At 47.5% G+C, this 26,173-nt stretch overlaps 1 protein-coding gene across 3 annotated transcripts in view; it reads right to left on the bottom strand.

The window, feature by feature from the left end:
* Nucleotides 1-26,173, bottom strand: part of Rgs12 (regulator of G protein signaling 12) — a 96,330-nt gene that overhangs the window by 43,621 nt on the left and 26,536 nt on the right. For 2 of the 3 annotated variants that reach the window (XM_005068860.4, XM_021226465.2), the window contains exon 3: nt 19,214-19,330. In XM_005068860.4, the coding sequence (XP_005068917.2) occupies nt 19,214-19,330 (117 nt within the window). Of the gene's footprint in view, nt 1-5,720; nt 6,145-19,213; nt 19,331-26,173 lie in introns of those variants that run through there. The other variant, XM_021226466.2, reaches the window with a different exon arrangement.

Genomic DNA, 26,173 nt, shown 5'->3' with positions numbered 1-26,173 from the left:
TCCACAGTACTGTCACAGGTGTGTTACTTTCATTGCAACTATTCATAAAGGACTGACATCAGTCAACTGCCCTTGGAAGATGCGGTTCTGGCTTTCTTATGCAGATAAAGACTATGCGTATCTTAAGGGCACAGCACACTATTTAGATTACATACTCATGGCAGCATGATCACCATAACCAGAGAGTGTGTCCTTACCTGACAAAGTGCCTGTGTGGGGAATCTACCTTTATCCACCCAAGTGTGGGCCACATCAATGAGCATGGGCATCCCTGAGCTCAGCACTTTACTGACACGTTGTCTCCCTGGCCCCACCCCCTTTACATCTGGCAGCCACTGCTCTACTCTGCTTCAGGACCTTGTCCTTTTAGATTCCACCATGCCAGGAAGACCATGGGATCTGTCTTTCTGTCCGACAGACTTCAGTCAGACTAAGATGTTGTGGCTCTGCACTGTCACAAATGGCAGGTGTCATATTACACACTGCATTTTCTTTATTCACCATTCGTTGGTCATCTGCAGGTACCTGGGTTATTTCTGTATCTTGGCTGTGTGAAAATGCTGCAATGGGCACAGCAGTGGCGCTGTGTCTCTTGTCTAAGTCTCTAAGAACGCTCTATACTGTTTGCATATGGGCTGCACTGATTCCCACCCTACCAACTCCCACCCTGGCCTCGGTTTGCCCTTTAATACCGTGAGGGCAGGTGTGAAGGGCACATGGACATGGTCCACGCGTGTTATTCAGAAAACCAGCTTCTCTGCCATTTTTCAAGAAGGATTTATTTATTTTTATTTTTTGAGACAAAGTCTCACTATGCAGCCCTGGCTGGCCTGGAATGTACTATGTAGACCAGACTGGCCTCAGGACCACAGAGTTTTGCCTGCTTCTCACCCTGCCTTTGGAGTGTTGAGATTAAAGGCTTCACTAACACACCCAGCCTGTAAGTAATTTTTGTTTGTTTTGTTTTGATTTTTTTCTTGTTGCTATTGAGCTATTCGAGTTTCTCATGTATTTCAGTTACTAACCCTAATTGGGTACATGGTTAGTTACCAAGTACTGTCACACCAATGAGATTGTCTTTTCATTTTGTTGACATTGCCTTTACTGTAGGGAGTTCCTGACCTGGGTTCCTTTAGTAGTGGACTGTGACCTGGAAGTGTAAGCTGAAACAAACCCTTTCTCCCCTCAGTTGCTACTGGTCAGGGTGTTTTATCACAGCAGCAGAGATCAAATTGGAACTGTGTATTATGCATATGTGAGCATCTGAGTGTGCAGCTCTGAGTGTCCGTGTGGACATGTGTACATCTGGGTTCACGGGTCCTAAAGGAATGTATACTTACCTCCCACACAAGGGTTAGTCTGAGGACTGCTAATGACTGACAAGAAGAAGCCAATCCTTCCCTGCTGACTGTATGCTCTATTCCAATGTGGATCTGTTGCCCCAGATGACACAGCAGTTCTCCAGGCAGGCAGGCCCCTTATCTGGCACCCTGGCACCTCCTCTGGATGGCCCCTACATGCTACCCCTTGTCTATGTTTGGACACCTGGCCGGGTCTTGTCTGCTCTGGGGCTCTTTGGCTGTAGAATCAGAAGGGTGGCTCCACAGACCTCCAAGGAGCCCAGCTAAGGGCTGGGCTGCACTGCTGACCTGGCATCAAAGCGCAGTTTTTGTAGCTACAACCTGCGGTCTACCAGTTTTCTTCACGCTCTTACACATAGTACACAGTTGCACAGACACAATGCAATGCTTTTCTTCTTTCTTTAAGCAAAGGGAAGCTGGAGAACACGTCCACCTAGTGCAAGGTGGAAGAGGCACACATCAGATGCACTCCTGGAAGTTACGAGAAAGAGCCAAAGCAGTGGGAATTTCTAAGTAATTTCTGCTTAGAGCTACTCAACGAGCAGGACCTCAGAGAAAAAAATTGGAATGTGCAGCGTGCTTGGAACAGGGGAGAGACGGGGAGGGAGGGGGAGAGGGAGAGATTGAGGTTGTAAAAGAGCGTTTCCATTTTCAATCAAAAGACATGGAGATGAGGGAACTAAGGGCATCGTTGTGCCTCACACGTGTGTTCCTCTCACTGCTGTGAAACCTCACAAGATTCCAAGAAGCACTTGGTCCAGACAAGTACGTGGCGCGGTGGCACATGGCAGGCGCTACACAAACACAGAACTCAGCGTCACATCTGACTGAAATGAACCTCCTGCAGCGATCTTAGTGGCAGCAAGTCCTTTGTCCTGGTGCCCCTCACTGTGAGTCAGGCAAATCTCCATCCCTCTCCCAGCAGCCCCTGCTGTGTCTAGGCACCACCTTGGGCTCTGGTAATTGTGAGGCGAAGGCCACAGGCAGTTTCTGTGATCAGGATAGGTAGTATAAGGAAACAGATGCTAGAATGCTCACCCTCACACACAGCCACGGCTGACCACCTGTGCCAGGCCTTCCTTATGACGCTGCTGAACACAGAAACCCAACCCACACAGACCCTCAGGGAAGTTCCTGTCCATAGATCTGTCAAAGGCCCACAGACTCTGGGATCAGCACTCCAAATAAGGTAAAAGTAAGGGGAGGTGAGAACACATGAACTTGACTAAGAGTCTGAAGGTCAAGATCACAGCTGCTGAGTCACAGGACAGAGGCTAACCTTTCCTGAGCTAGGGGAGCAGATATAGGTAGGGGTGGGAGATGAATCAAGACTGACGGAGTTCCCAGGTATCCAGGGGGAGACAGGGATGTGTGGAGGGTTCTGTGGCCCAGCGAGGCAATGTGGATGTTGGGGATGGCAGTGTGTAGGTGACTTAGTTTCAAGGTCTGGAACAAAGCCTGTATTGACAAAGACAGAGTTAGGGACAGCATCCTTACATGGTAGATGGAATGGGCCTGCAGGACCAGGAGGAGATGGTCTATGCAGAAGCATATTCTTATGACTCCCCACTATAATGTCTTAGTGGGTGACTGCCAGGTCACAGCCTGGACACATGACAGCAGCACTCTTTCAACTGTACATCAAAGCAGCTTTACACTATTTCACTTTTACTGCTAGAAATATAAGTCCCTGGACATCTACCCATATGTGCCTACATACATGGCTTGGACTGTCTGAATTTTTCCTATTGCAAACAAATTGTTCATGTGAACATGCTGAGTACACTAAATGACTTGGTCATGCTTTAAGAACTGGCTGCTTCGTGCTTTCTAGCATTTTCAATCCCACAAGCAGCTGACCAGCTTCACCTTCCTTGCGCTTCAGAACACTGTGGGTCTTGCCACACTCGGCTCCTAAGAACATCATTTCAGGGCCCTGCAATAGGCAGTCCATGGCAGATGAACCAGATAATTTAATTTGACTAAAAGAGAGACTCAAATGGGGAAAAAGATTCCACAATATTCTCCAAGCTCAGCCCACAAAGGCTCAGCAAAAGCCAGGCAGAGGCAACCTCGAATGCATTGCCTGCTTTTCTCACGTCCCACGGCTGCCACCAGCTAAGCTGCACTGTCACTGCTAAAATACCCACACTGCCAGTCTCACTGATGCCAGTCACAGCCCTTCATCAACTCCCAGTCCCTTTTCTTATAGCACAGGCAGTATGAGGACAAGGCAGAAGGTTCCAGACATGAGAGGCAATGGACACTCTGGACACTGGAATCTGAGCCACCCCACATGCCACAGAGCCCAAGTCCCCTTGACACTCACGTCTTCCGTGCTATTCATTTGCTTCCCATGTCCCAACAAGGCTCTGCCTGCACCAAACTCAAAGGTCTTTTGATGTGACATGGGTACAGCCACAGCCATATAGACAACAGAGCCCCCAGCAGGAGCCTGTGCATGCGCTGTACAGGTTACCCACTAAAGTCCTGCTCACCACTCCAAGGAGACAGTGGGCCTTCCACACAACCCAGAAAGAAAAGTCCCATATTTTCTTTACAACAGAACCAGTTTCATTTTAAAATATTAAACACCACTCAGCCACTCTCCCACAAGAATGACCACATGGCCCAACCTGCTGGTCCTGACATCTGAGGCCTGAGGAAGAGGTAGTTATGTCTCACCTGTGGGATGTGCAGACTGTCACCTCACTCCACACAGGACCTACAATGCTTCTGGGCACTACTGCCATTCCCTGCAGACCACCTAGGGGAGGGAGACCTCTTTCCTATGATAGCTCGCATTTCTTTGGACTACAGCTTTGCTCTCCTTGCGTAGTTCCTGCCAGTGCCCAGGACTATATTTAATGCTCATGCAGTCCACCACATGTATGGCAAAGGGACACATGTGTTCCCAATCTACATGATCTGAGGAAGCCATGGCCAGTGTTTCTAGCCACTAAGATCCTCTTGGCTTTCTAGGTCTAATCCCCATCCAGCTGTCCTTGTGCCCCAACAGACATGGGACAGGACCTAGGAACACTAGAGAGCTCCTTGCCTCAGGGCAAAGACAGCACAGCTGCCTGCATTTTCAGAAAGCTGCAGTGAGCATGTGCACAGGACCCCAGTACTCTTATGAATCCCCCACTTTAAAGACAAGCAATTGAAGCTCAGAGGAAAGAGGGATTCCCTTAGGAAACCTCTCTATTTTACATCCAACGCCAAAGTGCTAGGGAGCACCTGTCCCGGCCCCCAGTAGAGTAACTCAGCTGGTTAGTGCCTGGTGGGAAAAAAATGCTAGGAAGCAGGGAGCTGTCACTACTTCAAAAAACGATCGTGCCACCTAAACATACTCAACTCATTGGGAACTGTTCTACTCTGGAAACTCAGCCCTGACCCATGGGAGCAGTTCTGGCTCTGAGGTAAAGGGAAGGGTATGGCCATCCTCCTAATGTCTACACCCACAGCTGGCAGGTAAGGCTGCCCTCCTGTACACTAATGTCTACACCCACACCTGGCACTGACATTCTAGAAGCTTCTCCTCCATGAAGTGTGAATAAGATTAGGAAGAAAGATTAAGAAATTCCCAGGAAAGGAAAAGTTGGAAATCAGTACCCAGGAATTAATGAAAATTTTCCATATAAGCTTAAATTTATTTTTATCTTCCTATCAACATGAAACTGTCATAAAAAGAAAAATTCTTTTTGTCTTCTCTCGAAGTTTTTTTTAAAAAAAAACACTCTATAACACATTCAACTCCATAACACATTCAACTCCACACACTCCTATAATAACCCAACATTAAACTCTAGTACTTGTCTGTATGTTCCTGCAGAGCCAATTTGTTATATTTTGAAATGTGAGCTACAAGCTAGCAATTTAACAAAGAGAAATGTTAATGTTTATCCACTTGAAACTCAGTATTTCAACAAAACATTCACTAGCATCTTTAAGAGCTGTTAGAATTACTATGGGTAACTAAAAGAAAAATGTTGGTTCTTTCAGACAGGCTCACAGGGTACAGGCAGTACAGGCTCCCAAGGGGTTAGGAGGGACCAGTGTCCCCAGCAGCCAAACACTGGGCTGTGGTCTGAGTCCCACACTCACCCATGGAGCTCACTCTGCCCTAGCTAAACAGTCCAGCCCTGTATGCGGGCTGTGGTCATTGGCCGTTGGTGCGGTAGTCACTCCACGGCTCTCATGACCCAAGGAAAACAGCTTCAAAGTTTACACTTCAAAGCACCTGGAAATCCCACAGCTACTATTCCAGGAGCAGGTAGAGATAAAGAGTAACCCGGATAGACGCCAAGCTTTCTTATGGAAGTTCCTTTGCACAACACACGAAGCTGGGTCACTTACCTGCTGGTCAGTAAAAACGTCGGAGTCATCTGACAGCCCCTTTTCCAAATTCATCTTAAGACAAGAAAACGTCCATAACGCGCCAGGCACCTGGATCTAAAACCCCATCCAACACAGCAGCATGCCTGTGCATGTCAGAAAAGTTCAGACATTTCAGTTCCATGTGCTCCCTTCGTCACCCATAGCAACAGGACACTGAGGAAGCTGTGGTCTGCCAGGGACTCAGACTCTATCTTGATCGACTCATACAGAAGAGCCGTTTATATATAAATCACCCTGTGAGATCATTTTTAAAGCATTTCCTCTACCAAATCTGAAGAGCAACACTAGCTGATAGGGGTAATTTCTCAGCACAACAGCTGCAGAGAAATTGTGTTTTAGCGGCGTGGTATGGTTTGCAACCTTAATTACAGTTGCCGCTGATTCTATTATAAGCCTGCTCCATATGCACACGCTTCCTTGGTGGCAGCCAGCAGGATCTAGTACGTTCCCAAAAACCCCTCCACCTCCACGCAGCATCTGTGATACATGATTGGCTATGTTTCCTTCCCAAATATGAACAATGGAAGAATGTGTGAACCTGATGGATCCTGGTTTGTGAAAGGAAGAAGGGGGGGCAGAGAAACTGCTGCTATAACCGGGGTCACACTGCAATATTACCTGCGGCTTCTCCGAGACTCAGTGAACTGCTCACCCAGGTGCCTCCAAGCACCATGGTCTAGCCAATCAGGCTCCACAGTCCTCCACCATCCTAGACCAAAGGTTTAGGTGAGGGAAGCCCTAGAAATTACAAATGTCGAGGCCTGGGGTCTGTGTCAGGCCACCATATGGGAATGCCTGCCTACACAGTCTCACCTTGACAGAGATGTGTGACCACAAGGCCTTTCCTTCCCTCCCATGTGGAAGCTACAGTGACTGCTGACAGAATGAGAACCTACAACAGCTCAAGTCTCCTTAGACAGTGGCTTTGGGGAGCTACAGTCATGAACACAGGGTCAGATCCAGCGGAAGCAGGGCTCACATGCGCCACAAGTAAGGGCTGCTAACACCCACACAGGGGGCTTACCAGGGAAGACGCAAACAAGGGAGATGACTCCCACAGCTAGAGGTGGTCCAGCGGCATAGTCCTCCCTCTGCAGAGCTGCTCCTTGCTGAAAGGGAGCATCACTCCTGCTCTGTGAGCAGCCTGGAGGTTGTGGCCAGTCCTATGTGTTAGTCCAGTGACTACAGGCCACAGGGCACTGGGTACTATCTCCACACCAGAGAGTCTAAGAGACACACACAGTCAGAGTGATAATTGTCTGAGGGCCTAGCACTAATTTATAGACTTTTGGAAGGGGTGCAGAGGACAGCACATCCTAGTCCACAAACCCTCCAGACCCTAGAAACACCTATGAATGATACAAGTACACATGTGCCAGGTGAGGTCAATGTGCACAGAGGAACCTGCTGGGACCTTGGGAGACAACCAGCCATATAACACTTAAGAACTTGAATCAGAAAGTTCTAGGTGCTTACTGTTATTATCCCAAACAGAAATGCTACATCCCAGCTATGTTCAGTCAGGAATGGAAGAGAAGAAAACAATGGGCTCTTATCTGTATGGACGTTGTGGTTCAGCCACAAGCAGCCTGGAGACTTAAGGCCACATTCTCTCCTCTCCTCTCCTCATACCTGCTGTTTGGCCTAGCCTCTGCAGCTGATGAGGTCATTGTTAAGTCTGAGACTGGCTTCTTCATCTGAGGACAGACTTAGAAGACAACCAGGCCAACACCCAGGACTCTGCCATACTGCTGTTTCCTGACCCACACGTGCTCTGAGTAAGGACTGATTAGTTGCCTGCCAGATCAGGGCCCAAGGGTGACAGATAACAGTGGCGGTAGCCAAAGCCTCACGTGCCTTCCTGCCTTCTGCCCACTCCCAGTGTTAGGAGATAGTTTTCAAGTCTGGGCCCACCAGCCCCAGCACAACTCTCACAGAGTAAACCCAGGGGTCATTCAGAAGTAAGAAGTCAGGAAGACAGCAGTAGAGAGCCTCACCAAGACAGTGAGACGTGAGCAGAGAGCACTGGACACCAGCTCAGGGTGCGTCACTGTCCACCTCCAACTCAGGCTAGCCAATCCCACACCAGCACCTGGAGCCGGGAGAAGAGCGGAAAGCCACCCTGTGGCAGATCAGTAAGTGTGTGTGTGGGGGGTTGGCACCAGTCATGGTATCAGGTGAAGTGTTCAACCTAGAGTACCCAGAATAGTGCTACCTGCTAAGACAAGAAGTACCTACTAGCCGGGTGTGGTGGCGCACGCCTTTAATCCCAGCACTTGGGAGGCAGAGGCAGGTGGATCTCTGTGAGTTTGAGGCCAGTCTAGTCTACAAAGCTATACAGAGAAACCCTGTCTCAAGAAACCATTAAAAAAAAAAAGAAGTACCTACTAAGTGCCCACAGAAGCCCAGTCATTGCCTCACCACCATCTTTGTCCCAGAGCCAGGATGTGGAATAAGGAAGTTGGAGCATGCAGGAATGTGGACAAGGGGCTGAACAGAAGCGCAGGGACAAGAGGAAAGTGGCAGCATTATAAGTGGGAAGAAGATGAAGACTAAGCAGAAGTGAGAACTCATGGGAGGTGGGCCCCAAAAAGTCCTAGTGCAGACAAAGGGCTTCGCCAGCCTCCCACACTTCAGCCAAGCACTGGCAACAGAACAGCTGGAGAGACCAGCCAGGCTAAGTCCTCTCCACCTACCAGCACCACCACAGCAGAGCAGAGCTCTCCGTCTCCTGCTCTTGCCCACTTTGCCAGAGCAGGTCCCCCTCCCACTGGCGATGCTCTCTCTCCACAGCTTGAACAGGCATCAGGTTCTGTTGCCTGCTGTGTTCCCAGAACTAAACAGGGCACAGAAATGGAAGGGCCCCAGTAAGCAGTAACTGATGAGGAAACACTCCAGACGAAGAGATACCCTATTGAGTGAAAAAGAGCCACAGTAATCCCCCCATATAAAGGAAGGGAAGATAGGAGCATGAAAGACTGAACTAAGCACAGTTTTCTAGTATAAATTCTAGAAACAGGAAAGGACGGATTTAAGAAATAAGAAAAAAGGGTTTATTTTGAGCTGTCGCAGGGCCATCCTAGAGAAGGCAACACACTCTGCAGCCACCAGTATCTCAGGTCAGGTTGCAGTGGAAGCAACCAAACCTGACAAATGTCAAGAAGGCACGGGGTTTTTGCTTGCTTTGCTAAGGATTGTGAGTATGAAGAGAAAGAAGAGTAGGCTGGATCTACAGACAGAATCAAAGCACCCACATAGGGCCTTCTCCCACCACATGATGGCTCTCCAACATCTGGAGCATAGGACTACTTTTGATGGAGGCAAAAGTGTGACTTAGGCGCCCCCTGCTTCCCAGAACCTGCCACTGCCAGCCAGTACGAGCAAAATAGTACTGGTGTCACAGCAACAGACAACTCTGAAGCTTAGGTAAAAGAGGTCAAACCAGTTCAGTGCTCTACAAGGCCACCAACAGATCCCTTGAGTGCTGGAAGGTCAAGGAGTAGGGGCTAGAACACAGGCGTTAGCCAGGGACAGAGATCAGGGCACACAGGACAGGCAGGCCTGGTCGGTGAATAGGATGGGGAGGCAAGAGTGATTGTGACTTCCTGTAATCCTATCACTCCAGAGGCAGAGGCAAGCAGTTGCTACAAATTTAGGGCCAACCAGGCTACACAGTGAAACTTTGTTTCAAAAAAACAAAACAAGGGCCTGCAGGACAATTCAAGGATAAATGCACATTCCACTGAGCCTGACGAGTTCCATTCCTGTAGCCCACACAGTAGGAGAGAACTGAATCCCACAAATTATCCTCTGATCTTCTCCACACTCACGCTGTGGCACAAGCATGTACACCCACCCACCCACACACACACACACACACACACACACACACACACACACACCAAAAATTCATTCACTCACTCTCTCATTCATTCAATTATTTAACAGGCTACTGAACAATCCGGAGCCATGTGGAGGTAGACAGGGTTTTATCCTGCTATAGTAAGCTCCACCTATACAGTTACAGGTAGTTCAGAACAGAACACAGCAAGCTTCTCTTGAAGGGCCCAGAGGACACACACTCAGCTTTACAAGCCATTCAAACCCTGCCTGAACCACCCAATGCCAACATGATACAAAAACAGCTAAGATACAGGCCTGGGTGATATGGTTATGACCATTAACTGGGCCCAGAGCAGCAGCTTTAGCTCCCAGAACTCCACAAACCACCTTATTTGCACCCTGCCCTCAGGTTCTATGGCTACAGCTTCATGGAAACATGACAGCTTCCTCTAGACTGCAATCTGAGGGCCCCAGACCAAGACAGTGCCACCTGGACTCCCAATGGCTGTGCAGACTGGGTCCTTCCCTCTTGCACTGCCCTCAAGGCTAGTTCCCAGGGCCCTATCCAGTTGCCACTTGTTGGCCAAAGACCCTTCTAAGCATAGCCACACTAAGTTTCCAGAGTGACTGCATATCAGCTCTCACAGGCAGAGCCCAACTGAGTCATAAGCAAGAGCCTGGACCATCCATACCAAGCCCAAGGGCGGTTTCTCTCCCTCAGCTCCCTGCTAAAAGCTTAGCCAATGCTCTATCACACCAAGAATAAGACTCAAACTTTCACCCCAGCCCTCCCTGTCCTTCAGACACACTGCCTGTGTCCGTTGCTCCTTGTGGTTGGTTCCCTCTCCTTATGGAAGGCTGGGTAAAAGACCCCTCCTCAAAATAGTCATGTCCCACTGTTCAGCCAGAGAGCCTGGCTTATTGTCTCATCTTATCACCCTCTCTGTTCACTGTGCCACATGTGGATAGCAGTTCCCTGGGCTCAAATCTCTCCTGAGCACCTCACTGCCTATTGTGAGGGAATGCCCTCACAGTCAGGCAAGAGCCATCTGAGGAGTTCATCTGGGCCCCTGCTCAGCAAAATGATTGCCCCAGCTGTACTTATTGACTGTTTCCATACTCTCATGGAAGGGAGGGAAGGGTCACAAGCCCCCTCACCTGAGTGTCCTGCCTCTCCCTACCACCTGGTGTGTGCAACTCTGCTTAGCTGCACATGGTGTGGGGAGGGGACAGAGTATACAGGCTGAGGGAGCTGAGATGAGGGGAGGGAGCTCCATCTATAAACTGTGGGGAAGCCCTCGTCCCTGCTGAATAAAGTCTCTCCAGATGTGGCATGGTGGGGGAACCACATCCCTGTAACTAACCCTTCACCTATGCTCTGTAAGGGAGTCTGTCTTAGTCAGAGTTACAACTGCTATGATAAAACACACAGCCAAAGCAACATGGGGAGGAAAGGGTGTGTTTGGCTTATACTTGTACGTCACTGTTCATCATCAAAGGAAGCCAGGACAGGAACTCAAACAGGGCAGGAACCTAGAGGCAGGAGCTACAGAGACCATGGAGGAATACTGCTTACTGGCTTGACCCCATGGCTGGCCCAGCCTGCTTTCTTAAAGAGCCCAGGACCACCAGTCCAAGGATGGCACCACCCACAATGGCACCACCCCATCAATCATTAAGAAAATTCCTTGCAGGCTTGCCTACAGTCCCATCTTTTGGAGGCATTTTCTCAATTGAGGCTCCCTTCTCTCTAATGACTCTAGCTTGTGTCAAGTTGACAAAACTAGCTAGCACAGAGCCCAGTAAACTCACTGGTTCCCCAGAGTGAATTTTGGGGGAATCCAGTCTTGGTCTGTCATTGGGACCTTAGAAGAAGGGGTTAGATAGTGCTTACATCTTCACCTGGGAAGGAATTTTAGTACCAGTGTCATTCAAAGGAACAGTGTGGGATGACAGGAGGCTGCCCGACCACCCAGCACCTACAGTCTCCTGAAAGGGACACCTGACTAATATGCAATAAGGACTTGCCTGTTAGGGCAATGTCCTGTCTGTAGTCCTCACACACTCATGGTCTTACTCACAGTACTCCTGGCTCCTTGCGCCAGGTTCTAACTTGTTAAGGAAGAAATGCTTAAGACCCTATCCTGCAGAAACTTTGCCATCTCCATGTGAAATAAGGACACCCATATCTCCTGAGTATCTACTAGAGCACCCAGTACCAAAAGCTCAGCATGGGATCATAGGGTGCAATCAGGACAAGACAAGCAGACAGTCAGGAGACCTCAAGGTGTAGTGACTGTTGTATGCACTAATGTCACCATGTGATCAGAGCCTGGCAAGGCTTTCCTCATACTCGCATGGTGGCCCCCTAAGAGCTACAAGACTAAATTCAGTGTGAGCAATGCCTCTTACTGTTGTGGAATATTACTTTAACAATGTAAAGGTGTGTTGTGTTTGTTTATGCTGTATTTGTTTAATTATGTAAAGATGTGTTGCTGTTTCACCTGCTTAAGGCACCTGACTGGTCTAATAAAAATCTGAACAGCCAATAGCTAGGCAGTAGAGGGATAGTGGGCCTGGTGGGCAGAGAGAATAAATAGGAGAGAGAATAGAATGAGAGGAGAGAACAAGAGAAAGACGCTCAGGGCCAACCAGCCACACACAGAGTAGGACAAACAGAATGAAAGAAAGATTTTAAAAAACCTCCAAGGCAAAACATAGATGAAGAGAAACAGTTTAAACTAAGTTATAAGAGCCAGTGACGAGCATAAGCTAAGGCCGAGCGTTCATAACTAATAGCTAAGGCCGAGCGTTCATAACTAATATCATGTCTCCGCATCTTTATGTGGGAACTGGTCGGTGGCCCAAAAGAAAGCCTGCTACATCTTACTTCTCCAGTGCACACATATCTATGGCTCTCAATGTAAGGTGGTTCTGTCCACCTCTTCTCTGCCAGAGACCATCACATTTCAACTGGGGGGGTTGTAGTCAAGGAAAGTTGAAGACACAGCTTCATGGGGGTGTAGGTCTATGCCTCCCTTCCAGCTGCTCCCTGGCTATACCTTCCCTGAGTTTCAGGCTATACTGAGGCACCAGCTCAGCTTTCCTAGTCCTGCAACCTCTCCTCTCCTGGGCCAGCACAAAGCATCCAACTCTTTCAGTCACTAGTCAGTCCTCAGGACCAAACCTGCTCCAACCATGAGGGTCCACAATGTACAGGCCTCAGCCAGCGCTGGCTTTCCTTCCTGGTTGCCAGCATGCCAGGCTAAACACCACCAGTGGTGCAGCTGCTTCAACCCAGACTTCCCCAGACACAACACAACCCTTCCTGTGCAGTTTGGTGAATCTGTCTCGTGCTTCCTAGAATTTGCAGGGTTTTGGAAAAGCAGCAAATCCATACATGAACAAGGGCTCCTTGGTAAATTACCAGAGATGGCTGGTATCCCCAGCACTCTTGGGAAGGAAGAGTTTTTCATAAGCACCTGTATCCCTATCTCTTGGCTCCATGGACAAAAAAAGACAGTTAGGGATCCCTGAGTCATCAAAGATGCTTACTTGCTGGCAAGGGGACCTGATATTTTCCTAGGTTGCCTCCTCAGCCTCACCATCCCACTATTCACTGCTCCAACTGCCATCCAGCCTCAGGAGCTGACCTGCAAGCCAGGCTCAGCAAGACTTGGACTGAGCAAAACAAACAAACAAACAAAAAAAAACAGTTGAAAGTGCCATCAGGCTGTAGAGATGGTTTAGTCAGTCAAGTGCTTGCCTTGCAATGCACCAGGACCTGAGTTCCATCCCCAGAACCCAGATTTGGTTTAAGCCAGTTGTGGTGACATGTTATGAGGCAGAGAAAGCAGATCCCTGGAGCCTGAAGCTGGTGGTTAGTGAGATCCTGTCACAAAAAGAAGTTATACAATGCATGAGGAATGACACCTGAGGATGTCTTCCCGTCTCCACACACAAGTGCACACAAAACACGCACACATACACAAAAAGAAAACACAAACTGAAGCAGGTCTTAAATTACTTGTGTTTGTGTGACAGAGAGAGAGTGTGTGTACTGAGATGGAACCCAGAATCCTGCACATTCTAGGCAAGTGTTAGGCAAGTACTCTATCACATGATAAATATATACAACTGATACAACTGTATGTTAACTTAAACTTGAAAAACATGCATGCATTGAATCTACAGGTTATTTTCTAGCTGCGTTCATAACTGACTGTTTTAAAGTATCCATGTATCCAGCAACCTTGCTAAATCTATGCTGAGAAACTGAGCCATCAGTTGGGGTCTTCTGTAATAATTTTTAATCACTTGAGAATAGTAACATTTCTTTTTTGCAAGCATTTCAGATTTCTATTGTCTTATTTCCTGTGCATATCATCTACACTGCCACAACTTTAAATGGAAAGGCAAACACTTGTATCTTGTCCCTGTCCCTACGGGAAAGCTTAGTATAATGCACACCAGGCCAATCTGAGAACTGTCGGACCTGGGGGCTCCTTTCCACTCTTAGATTGGTAGTTTCTGTTTCATATAAATGGGTAGTGAATTTTACCAAATGCCTTTTCTGTCTACAAGAGATATGTAATTTTTCCTACCTTACTCTGTTAATGTAGTAAGTTACACACACACACACAGAGAGAGAGAGAGACAGAGAGACAGAGAGACAGAGAGACAGGGAGACAGAGAGAGAGGCAGAGACAGAGACAGAGAGACAGAGAAACAAAATTAAAAATTTTAAACAACGTGTCCCTAAAATAAAATTTGTTGTACTCAAGATTGCTAACATCTTATTTAGGATTCTTACATCTAGTATTAGCCAGTCTCCCAAACTTTCTCCTCAGAGTTTTTGGTTCCAAGGTTATAGTGGCCTCATAAAATCAGCTGAGAGTAAGTACTCCCTTTATCTACTGTTAGATTAACTGCTTTAACCCTGATTACTGACTAACTTCTGCTTCCTGTGACCCTGCTCTATGGCTCTTGTCCAACCTGAGATGACATTCCACTTTCCTTGTTTGCACATTGTCGGGGATGAGGAGACAGCTATCTCTACAGGCCTGTCACACAAACACGAGGACCTGAGTTCAGGTTACCAGCACCTACATGAAGGTTCAGCCATAGTTCTACATCTTCAAACCCAGTTGAAGCTCCCTGAGGCTCACTTACCAGCCAGCCTAGTCTCTCTCTGTCTCTCTGTCTCTGTCTCTGTCTGTCTGTCTGTCTGTCTGTCTGTCTCTCTCTCTCTTTCTCCCTCCCTCCCTCCCTCCCCCCTCACAGAACAACTTTAGGGAGGAAGATCACTTGGTGCAGTTGCCAAGGGTCACAGTCCATCACATTGGGTGTGGCTGAGATTCTCAGTGGGAGTAATGAGTGTTGGAAGCTGTTCACACAGTGGTAAAGCAGGAATGAGAGTGTAAGCATGGAACCACAGACAGGTATAACCTTCAAAGAGCCCTAACGTCTGCCTGACCGAGTCTGTGTCAGCTTCCCAAAGTAGAGCTAGCAGCTAAGGACCAAGCATTTAAAACCTGAGCCTATGGGGAATATTTCAGATTCAAACCTGACAGTTTTTGCCACACCCTACACATTTAGGCAGGTAATGTTTTCATTACCCTTCAGTTCAAAACACTTCTTAATTTTAAAGGGGATTTCTTTTTCTGAACTGGATGAGTTAGCAAGGCATAGTGCCCTGAGCTGCTAGGTGCTGCTATTTCTAGTCTGCCTGCACTGAGATTAAGAACAGGCTGTGCACTATTTGTCACTTCTGAGACTTATTTTATGGTCCAGCACAAGCTCAGCTTTGGAACCTTCCAAGAATGTGTGACAAGAAAGCACTAAATACCAAATCACACCAACAGTGGAGAGAGACTAATATGTCTGTGGGGCCTCAGCACAATCAAAGCAAACAGTGGACCAGGTGGAATCTAAGATCAGCACCATCCCATCCCTGCAAGCCAGAGCACAGGTGGGCAGACCAGGCAGGGATTCAGGTGGAAGACAACTTTCGATGACAGTACAATTCCCACACAGAGGGCAGAGAAACATGTTCCTGGGTGCCAGTTGGCTGGAAGCCAACAGGAGACAATTAAGAGATCCTTATGACACCAAAGCAAGAGTCATCAGCAGGAATTCCTCAGTTTTTCCCTAGTATTCAACTAATCACCTGTGAAATGGGTCTCTACATACCTGTAGAGAATTATCTTGGTTGTATTAAATGATATGGGGAACCACATCTTTTTTTTTTCCTGAGACAGGGTTTCTCTGTGTAGCCCTGGCTGTCCTGGAACAAGTTCTGTAGACCAGGCTGGCCTGAAACTCAGAGACTGGCCTACCTCTGCAGCTTTTGGGATCAAAAGCATGTTCCACCCCTGCCAAGCTGGGGAACTCCATCTTAGTCAAGGGTGAGCCATTCCCTGCAGAGGATCCTGAACTGTATAAAATTGGGAAAGCCAGTTGAACACTAGTATGCACACATTCATCACTCCCTGCTTCTTGACTGAAGATTCAGTGTGGTCACTGCTTCAAGCCTGCCACCTTGTCTGCTCTGCTGTTATGGCCACAACCTTAAGCTGTGAGCCAAAGTAAACCCTTTCTCCCTGAAGTTGCCTTTGTACGGATACTCTGTCACAACAAGTTGAAAAGAAACTCAAACAGTCACAGTACTAGGACAGCATGCTAGGAACATGTGAGGCTATTCCAGGTCAACATCAACGCTCCCACCCTGTCACAGGACAGTCAGAGACAACCTAAGCCCCTGGATCATCACAACAGTGCAGGGCTCATGATACCATCAAGCAAGAGGTACATGGGCCTTGGTCCAGCACTGGACCCTGGAGGGTAGGAGACAGACCTGCACTGACCTGCACTCAGGGCTGCCATCAGCAAAGAGGTCAGAAGTTGGACATCCCTTCCTAGGGAAGACAGTCATTACCAGCCACAGAGAAGCTACCTGGAGGCTTGTCTGGGCTCTAGATGCTGACTGTCTCTCCCCTGGGAACAGGGCTCAGACCCCTCTGTACATATTGTATCCCTACTGTTTCCTGCTACCAAAAAGGAGCTGCTCATACTGCTGGTCCAGATAGACAAAAAGTTTCTACATAGGACAATGGTCCAGATAGACAAAAAGTTTCTACATAGGACAATGGTCAATTTCCAGGCACCAAACTGTCCATAAGTACAGCACTGGTTCTTTCTTGAGGCAAGCCCAGTAGCATTCCAGGAGAGACAGTATGATACCCACCCAGGGAGGAACAGGCTGCAGACTCCATGTCACTCATAGCCAGGACATCCACTCCTACAGCCACACAGGTAAGTGCATGTCACCAGTGAATGGGAAGGACAGAGGAGGAGACAGAGAAGCACATGGATCAGCTCAGGCTGAAGTGGATCAAAGACAGATGTCCAGAAGGACCCGGTTATGACAGGGTAGCCTGGCCAGATCTGTGTGCAGGAGAATACACCCCAGTAAGACTATGCAAAGGCTTGTAAGTAGGACAGGGGATGCAGCGGGAAGACCTCAAGCTAAAAAGATGGACAGGGAAGGGAGGGAAGGCCTCAGAAAGGCAGGAGAGAACAAGAACATGAACACCTTGTCCTACAAGACTGCATCCACCACAGATCATCCCTAGACCAGCAGCCAAGTCCTTAGAAGGACAGGGCTGACCTCTGGCACTAGCCAGGTAGTGCAGGACCAGGTAGCACATGGCAACAGGGGCAGAACCATGTCATCCCATGAGACAGTTTCAGTCTCAGCCAACCACAGACAGCTGCTTGACATGTGGCCTTCAGTGAGCAGAGCTGCCTCCATCTAGCCACCTGGGTGACATCCCAGCACTCTGCTGCACTCTACAGCAGCCCTGGTCACCAGGCCCAGCTGCACCTAAGGGTTGTGGAGCCCACAGATGCAGAGACCAGGAGGAAACTCCTAGTATACCTGCCACAGCAGCCAAGGAAAGTACAGATGGACAGGCCTCAGCTGCCCAGGTGGCCAGGGTTAATTGTAGCTTCTACACTTTGAAATATTTAGGAGAAATTCAGAAATATTAAATAAGAGGCTGCCCATGTCATGAAAAGCCACAGCTTCACTGCCCATGTGATCCAAGAAGTGTTTCATAGCTGGTCTGCAATTGGGCTTCCTATCTGTAAAGATGCCGTGTCAGCAAGACATGCTGGCCTTCAATCCTAGTCCTTAGGAGGCTGCAGCAGAAGGACTGTGAGTTCAAGGCCAGTGGCCATGATGACAACCCCCTTATTGGGATACTCTGAATATAGGAGGGAGGGTCTTGGAACAGCAGCCCATGCTTACTTCCTACTGCTGACAACAGCAAGACTCCAGTTGCTGGTCAGCAAGAAGACCCAGCACATTCCTAGCAATGAAGAGAAGCAAAACAATAGCCCAGATCTATACAATGGTTTCTCAGACATCCACCATGAAGCATATACATGCTCAGGGCTCAGACCACCGAGGCCTTCTTCTCACACAAGTGCAGACATAAGTGCCCCTGGCAGGACCCCCTGCCTGGAGACAGGCTAGTCATGATCCACCTTCTCATGAGGTCTGGCAATGCCATGAGGGTCCCCAGGCCCAGCCAGACCTTGCCTCACAGCCTCTCATCTAACATGAGGAAGTGCCTTTTCTCTTCTACACCATGCAACAGCCCTGCAGCTGGTCTTCACTGTCACCTGGCCTAATATGGAAACAGACACCAGGGACACACATGGACCCCTGTCACTCAGCTCTTCCACTTACAGAAACATTCTAGCACAATCACACGTGCAGGAGGAAATGTGTACGAGAACACTCACACAGCTTCTTTAGGGTAGACACTTCATTCTCTCCAGCATGTCTATCAAGACAGGAGTCTAATAGTCACAGGCTTATAACACTATCCCACATAAAACCACAGCATAAATCTTGAGAACAAATGGGCTGTTTTAAAAGTGGCAGAATAAGGCATGGAGGAAAACTGTGTCTGGTAGAATTCATAAACAAATAAAACCAGCAACATGATCTGTGCATGCTAATGGCTTAGGGAGGGGACAGAAAGAGTACAGAGGACCCTGGGGGTGCTGTCAATGTTCTGTATTTGCTGTGTGGGCTAGTATAGCATGGCATGACACATGTGCCCACACACAGAGGAGACAGACCCTCCTGTCAGTGCTGCTGCATTGTCATTCACAGCAATGCACCCACAGTGACCACGGACTGCTACATGGTGATAACTGGTGCACCATCATCAGGGTCTGCACTTTCTTTCTGCTCGGTTTCTATAAACCTAAAACTTCCCAGAAGAATAAAATCTAGTCCTAAAATGGCCTTTGATCTGGCTGAGCAGGTCTTTGGGAAGAAAGAGAGGTGGGTCCTACCTCAATTGTCCCACAGGATTAAGTACACTGTTATCTGATCAGGACTCCCGAGTGAGGGGGTCCAGGTGACTCAGGCACTTTGAGGGATAAGAAAAGTACCGTTACATGCTCTGGAAGCTCCTGCTGAGGGTGAGAGTCCAGGGGGCTCCCAGGAGGGTAGATACAAATCCTTGGAGGGGAACAGAGGGGAAAGAGTGGCCAAAGCCCACAGGGGTCAGCAAGTCCAATCCACCTACCTCAAGATCATCCAGGGAACGCGTGATGCTGAACCTCCTAGACCTCCCAAAGGACCTTCGCGCTGAGGTGCGCTGTGATGTCTGGGTCAGGGCAACTCCCCGCCCTAATTTTGAGCCCTAAACACAAAGAAAAAGATGTGTTGGGTTACTGTCCTGAGACAAGATCATCAGTTCTGTCCTTTGTGCTCCACTGAAAGAAAAGCCAAGCCCAGCAGCACTGTGGGAAGTTCAATTGAAGTCACTGTTTGGTACATTTTAATTAAAACATTTACCACAAAATACACAAAACTGCAAGAGTCTTCCCAGGATCTTTAGCTATCTACTGCTAGTTACCAACTGTGTACCCTAGATGATAAGGCCCACCCTGCTTTCCCAGACCGCACACAGACAGCCTGTCTCGGGCAGACTGATACCGATGCTAAAAAGCATAAGCATGTGAAGAGTAATTTAATGTGAAGGTTGTCTTCATCACACCTGTGCTCTCCTGTCATCTTATAATCGCTAAAGAAGCTAAGGGTGCCCTAACCAGTGTCTGAAGATCATTCCAGCAAGAGGCTTGTGTTTCTTCCTCTAGGAAATGACAGTGCTGTGCTGCTATTTCTTACCAATTCAAACATCCCCTCCCGGAAGGAGGAGGGAGACTCAGGAGACTTAGGAAGTTTAACAAGATGTGCACGCCTACGAAGCTGATAGAAGCAGGCTTATGATCTGGAGAGATGTCCCAGCAGTAAAGAGCATTCACTGCTCTTCTGGAGGACTCCAGTCTGGATTCCATCACCCACAAAAGGTGGATCACAACCACCCAGACTCTGGTTCCAGGGGATATAACACCCTCTTCTGGCCTCCATTGGCACCCAGCATTCTACACACACATACACATTATAGAAAAGGGACGGGAAGAGCAAGGGACTGAAAACAAGTGGGTAGGTCGGCTGGCTGGGACAGTTCAGAGAGTTGGAAGGACTCACAAGCCTCCGGACACCCAAGGCTGTGGAAGCAGTGAGCTGTTACATGAGGAGCTCCCAGGATGCAGCTTTCCTGAGGCCTCACTCATGCTAGAATGGGCTTCTCAGTGAAGCAGCTGCCTAAAGATGCCCCAGCCCTGTAGTAACCCTCACCAATGGTTTTGAGTCACCTCAATACATTCACTAGTATACGGAGCTTGCCCTACATCATTCAGACTCCCCAGAGAGGACACACTGGAAGATAGTCTTCAGACATCAGCATTCAGCAACACAACATTCACCATTACTCAGTAGTGCTAAGCACACCAATGTTGGCAGCCATTACCTCCATCCATAGCCAGCACTTTCTCCCCATCCCACAAGGAAACTGTCCCCATGTCTGCCTTTTCTGTCTGATAATGGTCACTCTGGGACCTTGTACCAACAGAATCACTACATCCTTATCTTTCTGTGACTAGCTTGTACCCTTCATGGTTCATCCATACTGCAGCACGTCAGGGTTTCTTTCCTTTTTGGGCTGAATTACACTGTATGAAGAAGCTATGTTTTCTTTTTCCATTCTTCCATCCAAGGACACTTAGGCTGCCTCCATGTTTTAGCTGCTGGAATAATCTAACTATAAATGCTGGTATACAAACATCTGTTCTAGTCTCTGCTTCCAATTCTTTTGGCTATACCACAAGTGGAACTGCTTGATCATATGGTGATTCTAGCTAAAAGAATTTTAAGGACTTGCACACTGTTCCTCAGTGGCTGTTGCACTGTGGATTCCCACAAGCAGTGCACACAGTTCTAACTTCAGAATCCTATCCAGGACCTGGTAATTTCCAGTTTTGACAGTGGTCATCCCAATGGACTGAGGTGTGTGGCACTGCAGTTTTGAGGTTCAGCTGCCTGGTGACTGATGGGGTCCAGCATTTCTCACATGCTTTTGGCACATGAAATCTTCTTTGGGGAGATGTTATCTTGGGTCCTTTGCCTGTTTCTTTAAATCAGGTTTTTGCCTTTCCATAAATTCCATGTGTGCTAGACCTAAGTTCTGTCAGATCTCTTTGAGCGTTCTCTCCATCTCAGAGCCACTTTCCCATGCTCTTGAGTGATACCTTCAATAAGCACAAATTTTGCATTTTAAGATAATATAATTTCTGTATCTTTCCCCTTCTTTGTTGCTGGTGTTGTCAGAATTTAAAATTCTTAACCCTAAAGTCTCAACTCTAGACTGTAGGCCCCAGTTGGTCAGGGACTTAGTCTATCCTGGTGGTACCTAACTCTGCCCTCCCACAGTGCCAGGGACAAATCAAGTGTCCTCTCAGGCTTACCAAAAAGATGCTGAGCAAGAGGCTGGCTCTAAACAGAGACCAGACAGACCATCAGAAGGTTTTTCAGGTGTGACATAGGATTCTGACAAGATTTGGAACTAATAAGTTTGCTCCTCGTGGTGTATCAATCAGGGTCCCCATGAGGCATTTTAGTAGAGAGAACTTTATATGTCAAGCAGCTGATTTGGCGCTGGGGGACAGGACAGCACCCTAGGGTGTCCTGGAGGAGGAGAGAGACTGTTTACACTGAACAGCTCAAAGAAGGACCACAGAGCTAGGACTTGGATCTTGGGACCACTTAGATTCTCTGAGGGACAGAGGTGGGACCAATGAGCTGGGAAACCCTGAGCTGGACTCAGGGAATGGAGGAAACAGTCCCTAGGGATAAAGAGTGTTCTGACTGTAACATCTCTGTCCTGCTGATTCACTCTAACCCCCCAGGAGACACAAGCTAGAGTCACTTTGGAAGAGATAATCTGGACTGAGAAAACGCTCCCCAGACTGGCCTGTGGAAAAGCCTGTGATGCGTTTTCTTGATTGACATGGGTAGGCCCAGCTCACTGAGGGCAGTGCTACCCCTGCTATAAGAAAGCACCAGGCTTTTGAGCAAGCCAGTGAGCAGCTCCCTCCACGGCCTCTGCTTCAGTTCCCACCTCCAGGTTCCTGCCTTGAGTTTCTCCTGACTTCCTTCCATGGAGTATGACCTGAATGTTACAAGCTGGAATAATCTCTTTCCTCCTCAAATTGCTTTTGGTCATACTGTCTTATCACAGCAACAGAAACCCTAACAGACAAACATGATCTGTCCTTGGCCCGGAACTTCACCAAGCTGGCAAGGCTAACTGGCTAACAAGCCCTAGTGATCTCTCTGTCTCCATGTCCATCTTGTCATTGCCCAAACTGAATTCTGGGGATGTGAAGCACTTTACAAATGAGGCCTCCCTTTAGCCCTATAGTGCACTTCGTGCCTACACTGCTTAAGAAACTACCCTGTGAGTCACCTTTCTGAGAAGTAGGAAAGTCCAGGGCTTCTACTCAGGAGAGGGATGAACAGCAACATAGGAAAGGAAAGCACTTTTAAGCACGAGGGTGAATTGCATCAGTTTGCAAATATCTAAGGGCCAAGTATCTGTCAGGCAAGGCCAAGGACCTTTAAAGGAGAAAGCGAATATGAACTGCCACACCAAGAAGGAAGAGAAGGGACTAAGGAAACAAACCATACAGCCTTGAAAACAAAGCAAAAGGCAAATAGCGAAAGGGAAGCCTGGTGCCTTCCAGGAGCTCAGGACTCGTCTCTCCTCCCATTACATGGATGGACCACATCTGCAGATTCCTTCTGATATCACTCATGTGCTAACAGAAGAATCTCAAATTGGATTGGGAAAGAAACCCAACTATCTGCCTCCAATTCAGAAGTGGAAACGTCTAAGTAAAAGAGAGTGCTGGCTCGCACAAGCAGGTGTCACTGGTATAGCTTGATTGCTTTGCTGATGGATATACCTAAGCTGTAGAGCCCTTGCCAAGGCCCTGGGCTTAATTCCTAGCACTAAAATTCGGGGTGGAGGTGAAAAGGGGAGGAAAAAGAAAAGGAAGAGAGGAAGAGGAAGAAAAACACTTAATTAGATACAACATAATTTATTTTATAAGAAAAAAATATATACCAAACCAAAAACAATGAGAAAAAGGGAAAATTACAGAAGAGTCTCACAAACACAGATTTAAAAATTCTACAAAAATATTAGCAAACCAAATCCACTAGCATATGAAAAGCTCATTGTGCTGAGCTGGGTTATCTTGGGAATGCAGATGTGGTCTAACATTTGAAAATCTAATGAAGAGGAGGAAGCCCACACAATTTGATGGATGCAAAACACTCAGAAAGAATAGCTAAACTAGAATACCCATTGGAGGAATCATATTAACAAAGGAAGAAAAAGATCTTTCCAAACTCAGAGAGCTGTAAAAAAAAAAAGGGTCAGGAACCAACTGTACTTTCATGTACCCCCAGAGATGGCATTTAAAATTTATGATATACCATTAATAATAACAACAACTTGCATAAAACAGCTAGGAATGACTCCAATAAAACAATAAGCCTTATTAAAGACACTTAGAAAGGTAATTGCCAAAACTGTTGGGAGAAAAAAAACAAGGTGGTGGGGTGGCTCAGTAGGTAAAGGTATTTGCTGCCAAGCCCAACAGCCTAAGTTTGATCCCTAAAACCCACATGGTGGGTGAAGAGAACCAGCTCCCTGGCAAATTGTCCTCTGACTTCCATACACAGGCTGTGGTATACATGTGCTCTCCTCCACACACATATACACACATGCACACATACATACATACACACACACATACATACTGTCTTGTATCTTATATACACACATACACACACACACACACACACACACTGTCTTATATCCCCCCATCAACTTGACACACAACCACATCTCCTGTAAGTCAGGTTCTTCCCCCTTCTGTCCCCAAAGTCTCACGCTTCTTTCATAACATAAAGCATGGCACAACTTTAAAACTCTCCATAGTCGGCCTGGAGAGATGGCTCAGTGGTTAAGAGCACTGGCTGCTCTTTCAGAGGATCAAGATTCAATTCCAGCACCCACATGGCAGCTCACAACTGTCTGTAACTCCAGTTCCAGGAGATCTGACACCTTCACACAGACTTACATGCAGGCATAATACCAATGCACATAAAATAAAAATAATCATTAAAAAAGAGGTCTCCATAGTCTTTAAAAATTCCAACACTTTAAAATATCTAACTATGGCCGGGCATTGGTGGTACACACCTTTAATCCCAGCACTTGGGAGGCAGAGGCAGGCGGATCTCTGAGTTCGAGGCCAGACTGGTCTACAAGAGTGAGTTCCAGGACAGCCTCCAAAACAATACAGAGAAACCCTATCTTGAAGAAAACAAACAAACAAACAAATCTAACTATGAGTGCGTCTAAAATAAAAATCAAGTTATATACTTTAAACATAATAGCACAGAATAAATATGTTTTATTCTAAAAAGGAAGAACCAGGGAATAAAACAGTCACACCAAAATAAGACTGAAATCCATCAGGTGACATACCAAGTCCTACCCATTCCGGTCCAGCATCTGGAACTTAGAGCATAATCATCTGGCTCTAAAAGCTGTGGTAGCCCTGACCCTTGAGTTCTGCCAGCTGCAGTACCTACAGCTTCTCTCTAAGGCTTATGCTGGCACCTCGCTGGCAGGTGTCCTACAGTCCTGGCATCTCCAATATCCTGGGGTCTCCACTGAAACTGAGGTTTCACCTTCACAGTTCCACACAACGGTGTCTCCACAGGGACTACAACCTTGTCACAGGGTGCCTGGCCTCAGCTCCTCCTCATGATCCTTGCCTCTTTGTCTTTAAAACCAGTACATGTAGACAATGCTTACAATGCTGCTAGGCTGTGCTGCTAGCTCAAGGTGTTACCAGGCTCCTCGGACCACACTATATGCAGACCTTGAGGATATACTCTCCTAGAGGAGCAGGGAACCCTTTCAGCATAATTTCCATTGCTTTAAATGAGTTCGTTTCTCTACAGGATGGGGCCTCCCATGGGTGAGGGCCTTCCCTTGGGATATCCTTCCTCTTGTCCCAGTACACACAGGAGGCTTCTTTACAGCTGCTTCTTCAGCATCTCTGAATGACATCCTACCTTGACTACCTGTCAAACAAAAACCAGTCTACCACCTTCAAACTTAATCCTACTCAAGTGTTCACAAACAGGAAAAATGCAGCCAAATTCCTGGCAAAAAAGAAAAGCCCACAAGAATTGTCTCACCCCCGTTCCTGTAGAACCATGTTCCCCCTCTGAAACCTAATAAGCTGGGCCTCCATTGTCCAGGCTTCTCTCTGAACTCACCTGTCAAGTTCCTACCAGAACAGCCCATTGAACTCTTCATACAGCACTCAATGGCTTTTTAAGCCCAAAATCAGAAACTCTTCCACACCCCTCCCACAAAACATCTGTAAGCCACATGGCCATGATGAGGCTTATCACAGCAACTACCCCACGTTGGCACCAATTTCTGTCTTAGTGTCTTCTCTGGTCACTGTGATAAAATGCCCTAACCAAGGATACTTAGGGGAAGAAGGGTTTCTCTTAGCTCACAATTTCAGTTCCGGTCTATCTTGGTCAGGGTTTCTATTACGGTGAAGCACCATGTCCAAAGCAAATGGGGAGGGTATTTGGCTTACACTTCCACATTATAGTCCCTCACTGAAGGTAGGAACCTGGAGGCAGGATCCAAAGACCTTGATAAACTCATTCTGAAGGGATAGGGCCTAACAGAAACAAAACCCAATGTAAATCTGAGCTTCAGTTCAATTGCATGGGCCTCCTAGGAACTGCAGGCTCCTCAAAGGCACCAAGACTAGTCTAAATTAGGAGACTGATGTGTTCTTTTCAAACAATGTTGGGATGAACAACTTCTTTTTTTGGCTGGCCTTGAACTCAGAGATCCACCTACCTCTGCCTTCTGAGTGCTAGGATTAAAGGTGTGTGCACCACTGCCGATAATGAACTTCTTAATATCACAACGAATATGTGAAAATAATGCCGTAAGTTCACCAAGACACCAATACACACAGGCACTTTCGAGAACCTTGGAGGAACTTCACTTTGGAAATCACATGTTGCC

The sequence above is a fragment of the Mesocricetus auratus genome, unplaced genomic scaffold (assembly GCF_017639785.1).
Source record: "Mesocricetus auratus isolate SY011 unplaced genomic scaffold, BCM_Maur_2.0 Super-Scaffold_100006, whole genome shotgun sequence".
NCBI lineage: Eukaryota > Metazoa > Chordata > Mammalia > Rodentia > Cricetidae > Mesocricetus > Mesocricetus auratus.
The sequence above is the reverse complement of the archived record's forward strand: the minus strand, read 5'-3'. Positions and strand labels throughout refer to the sequence as shown.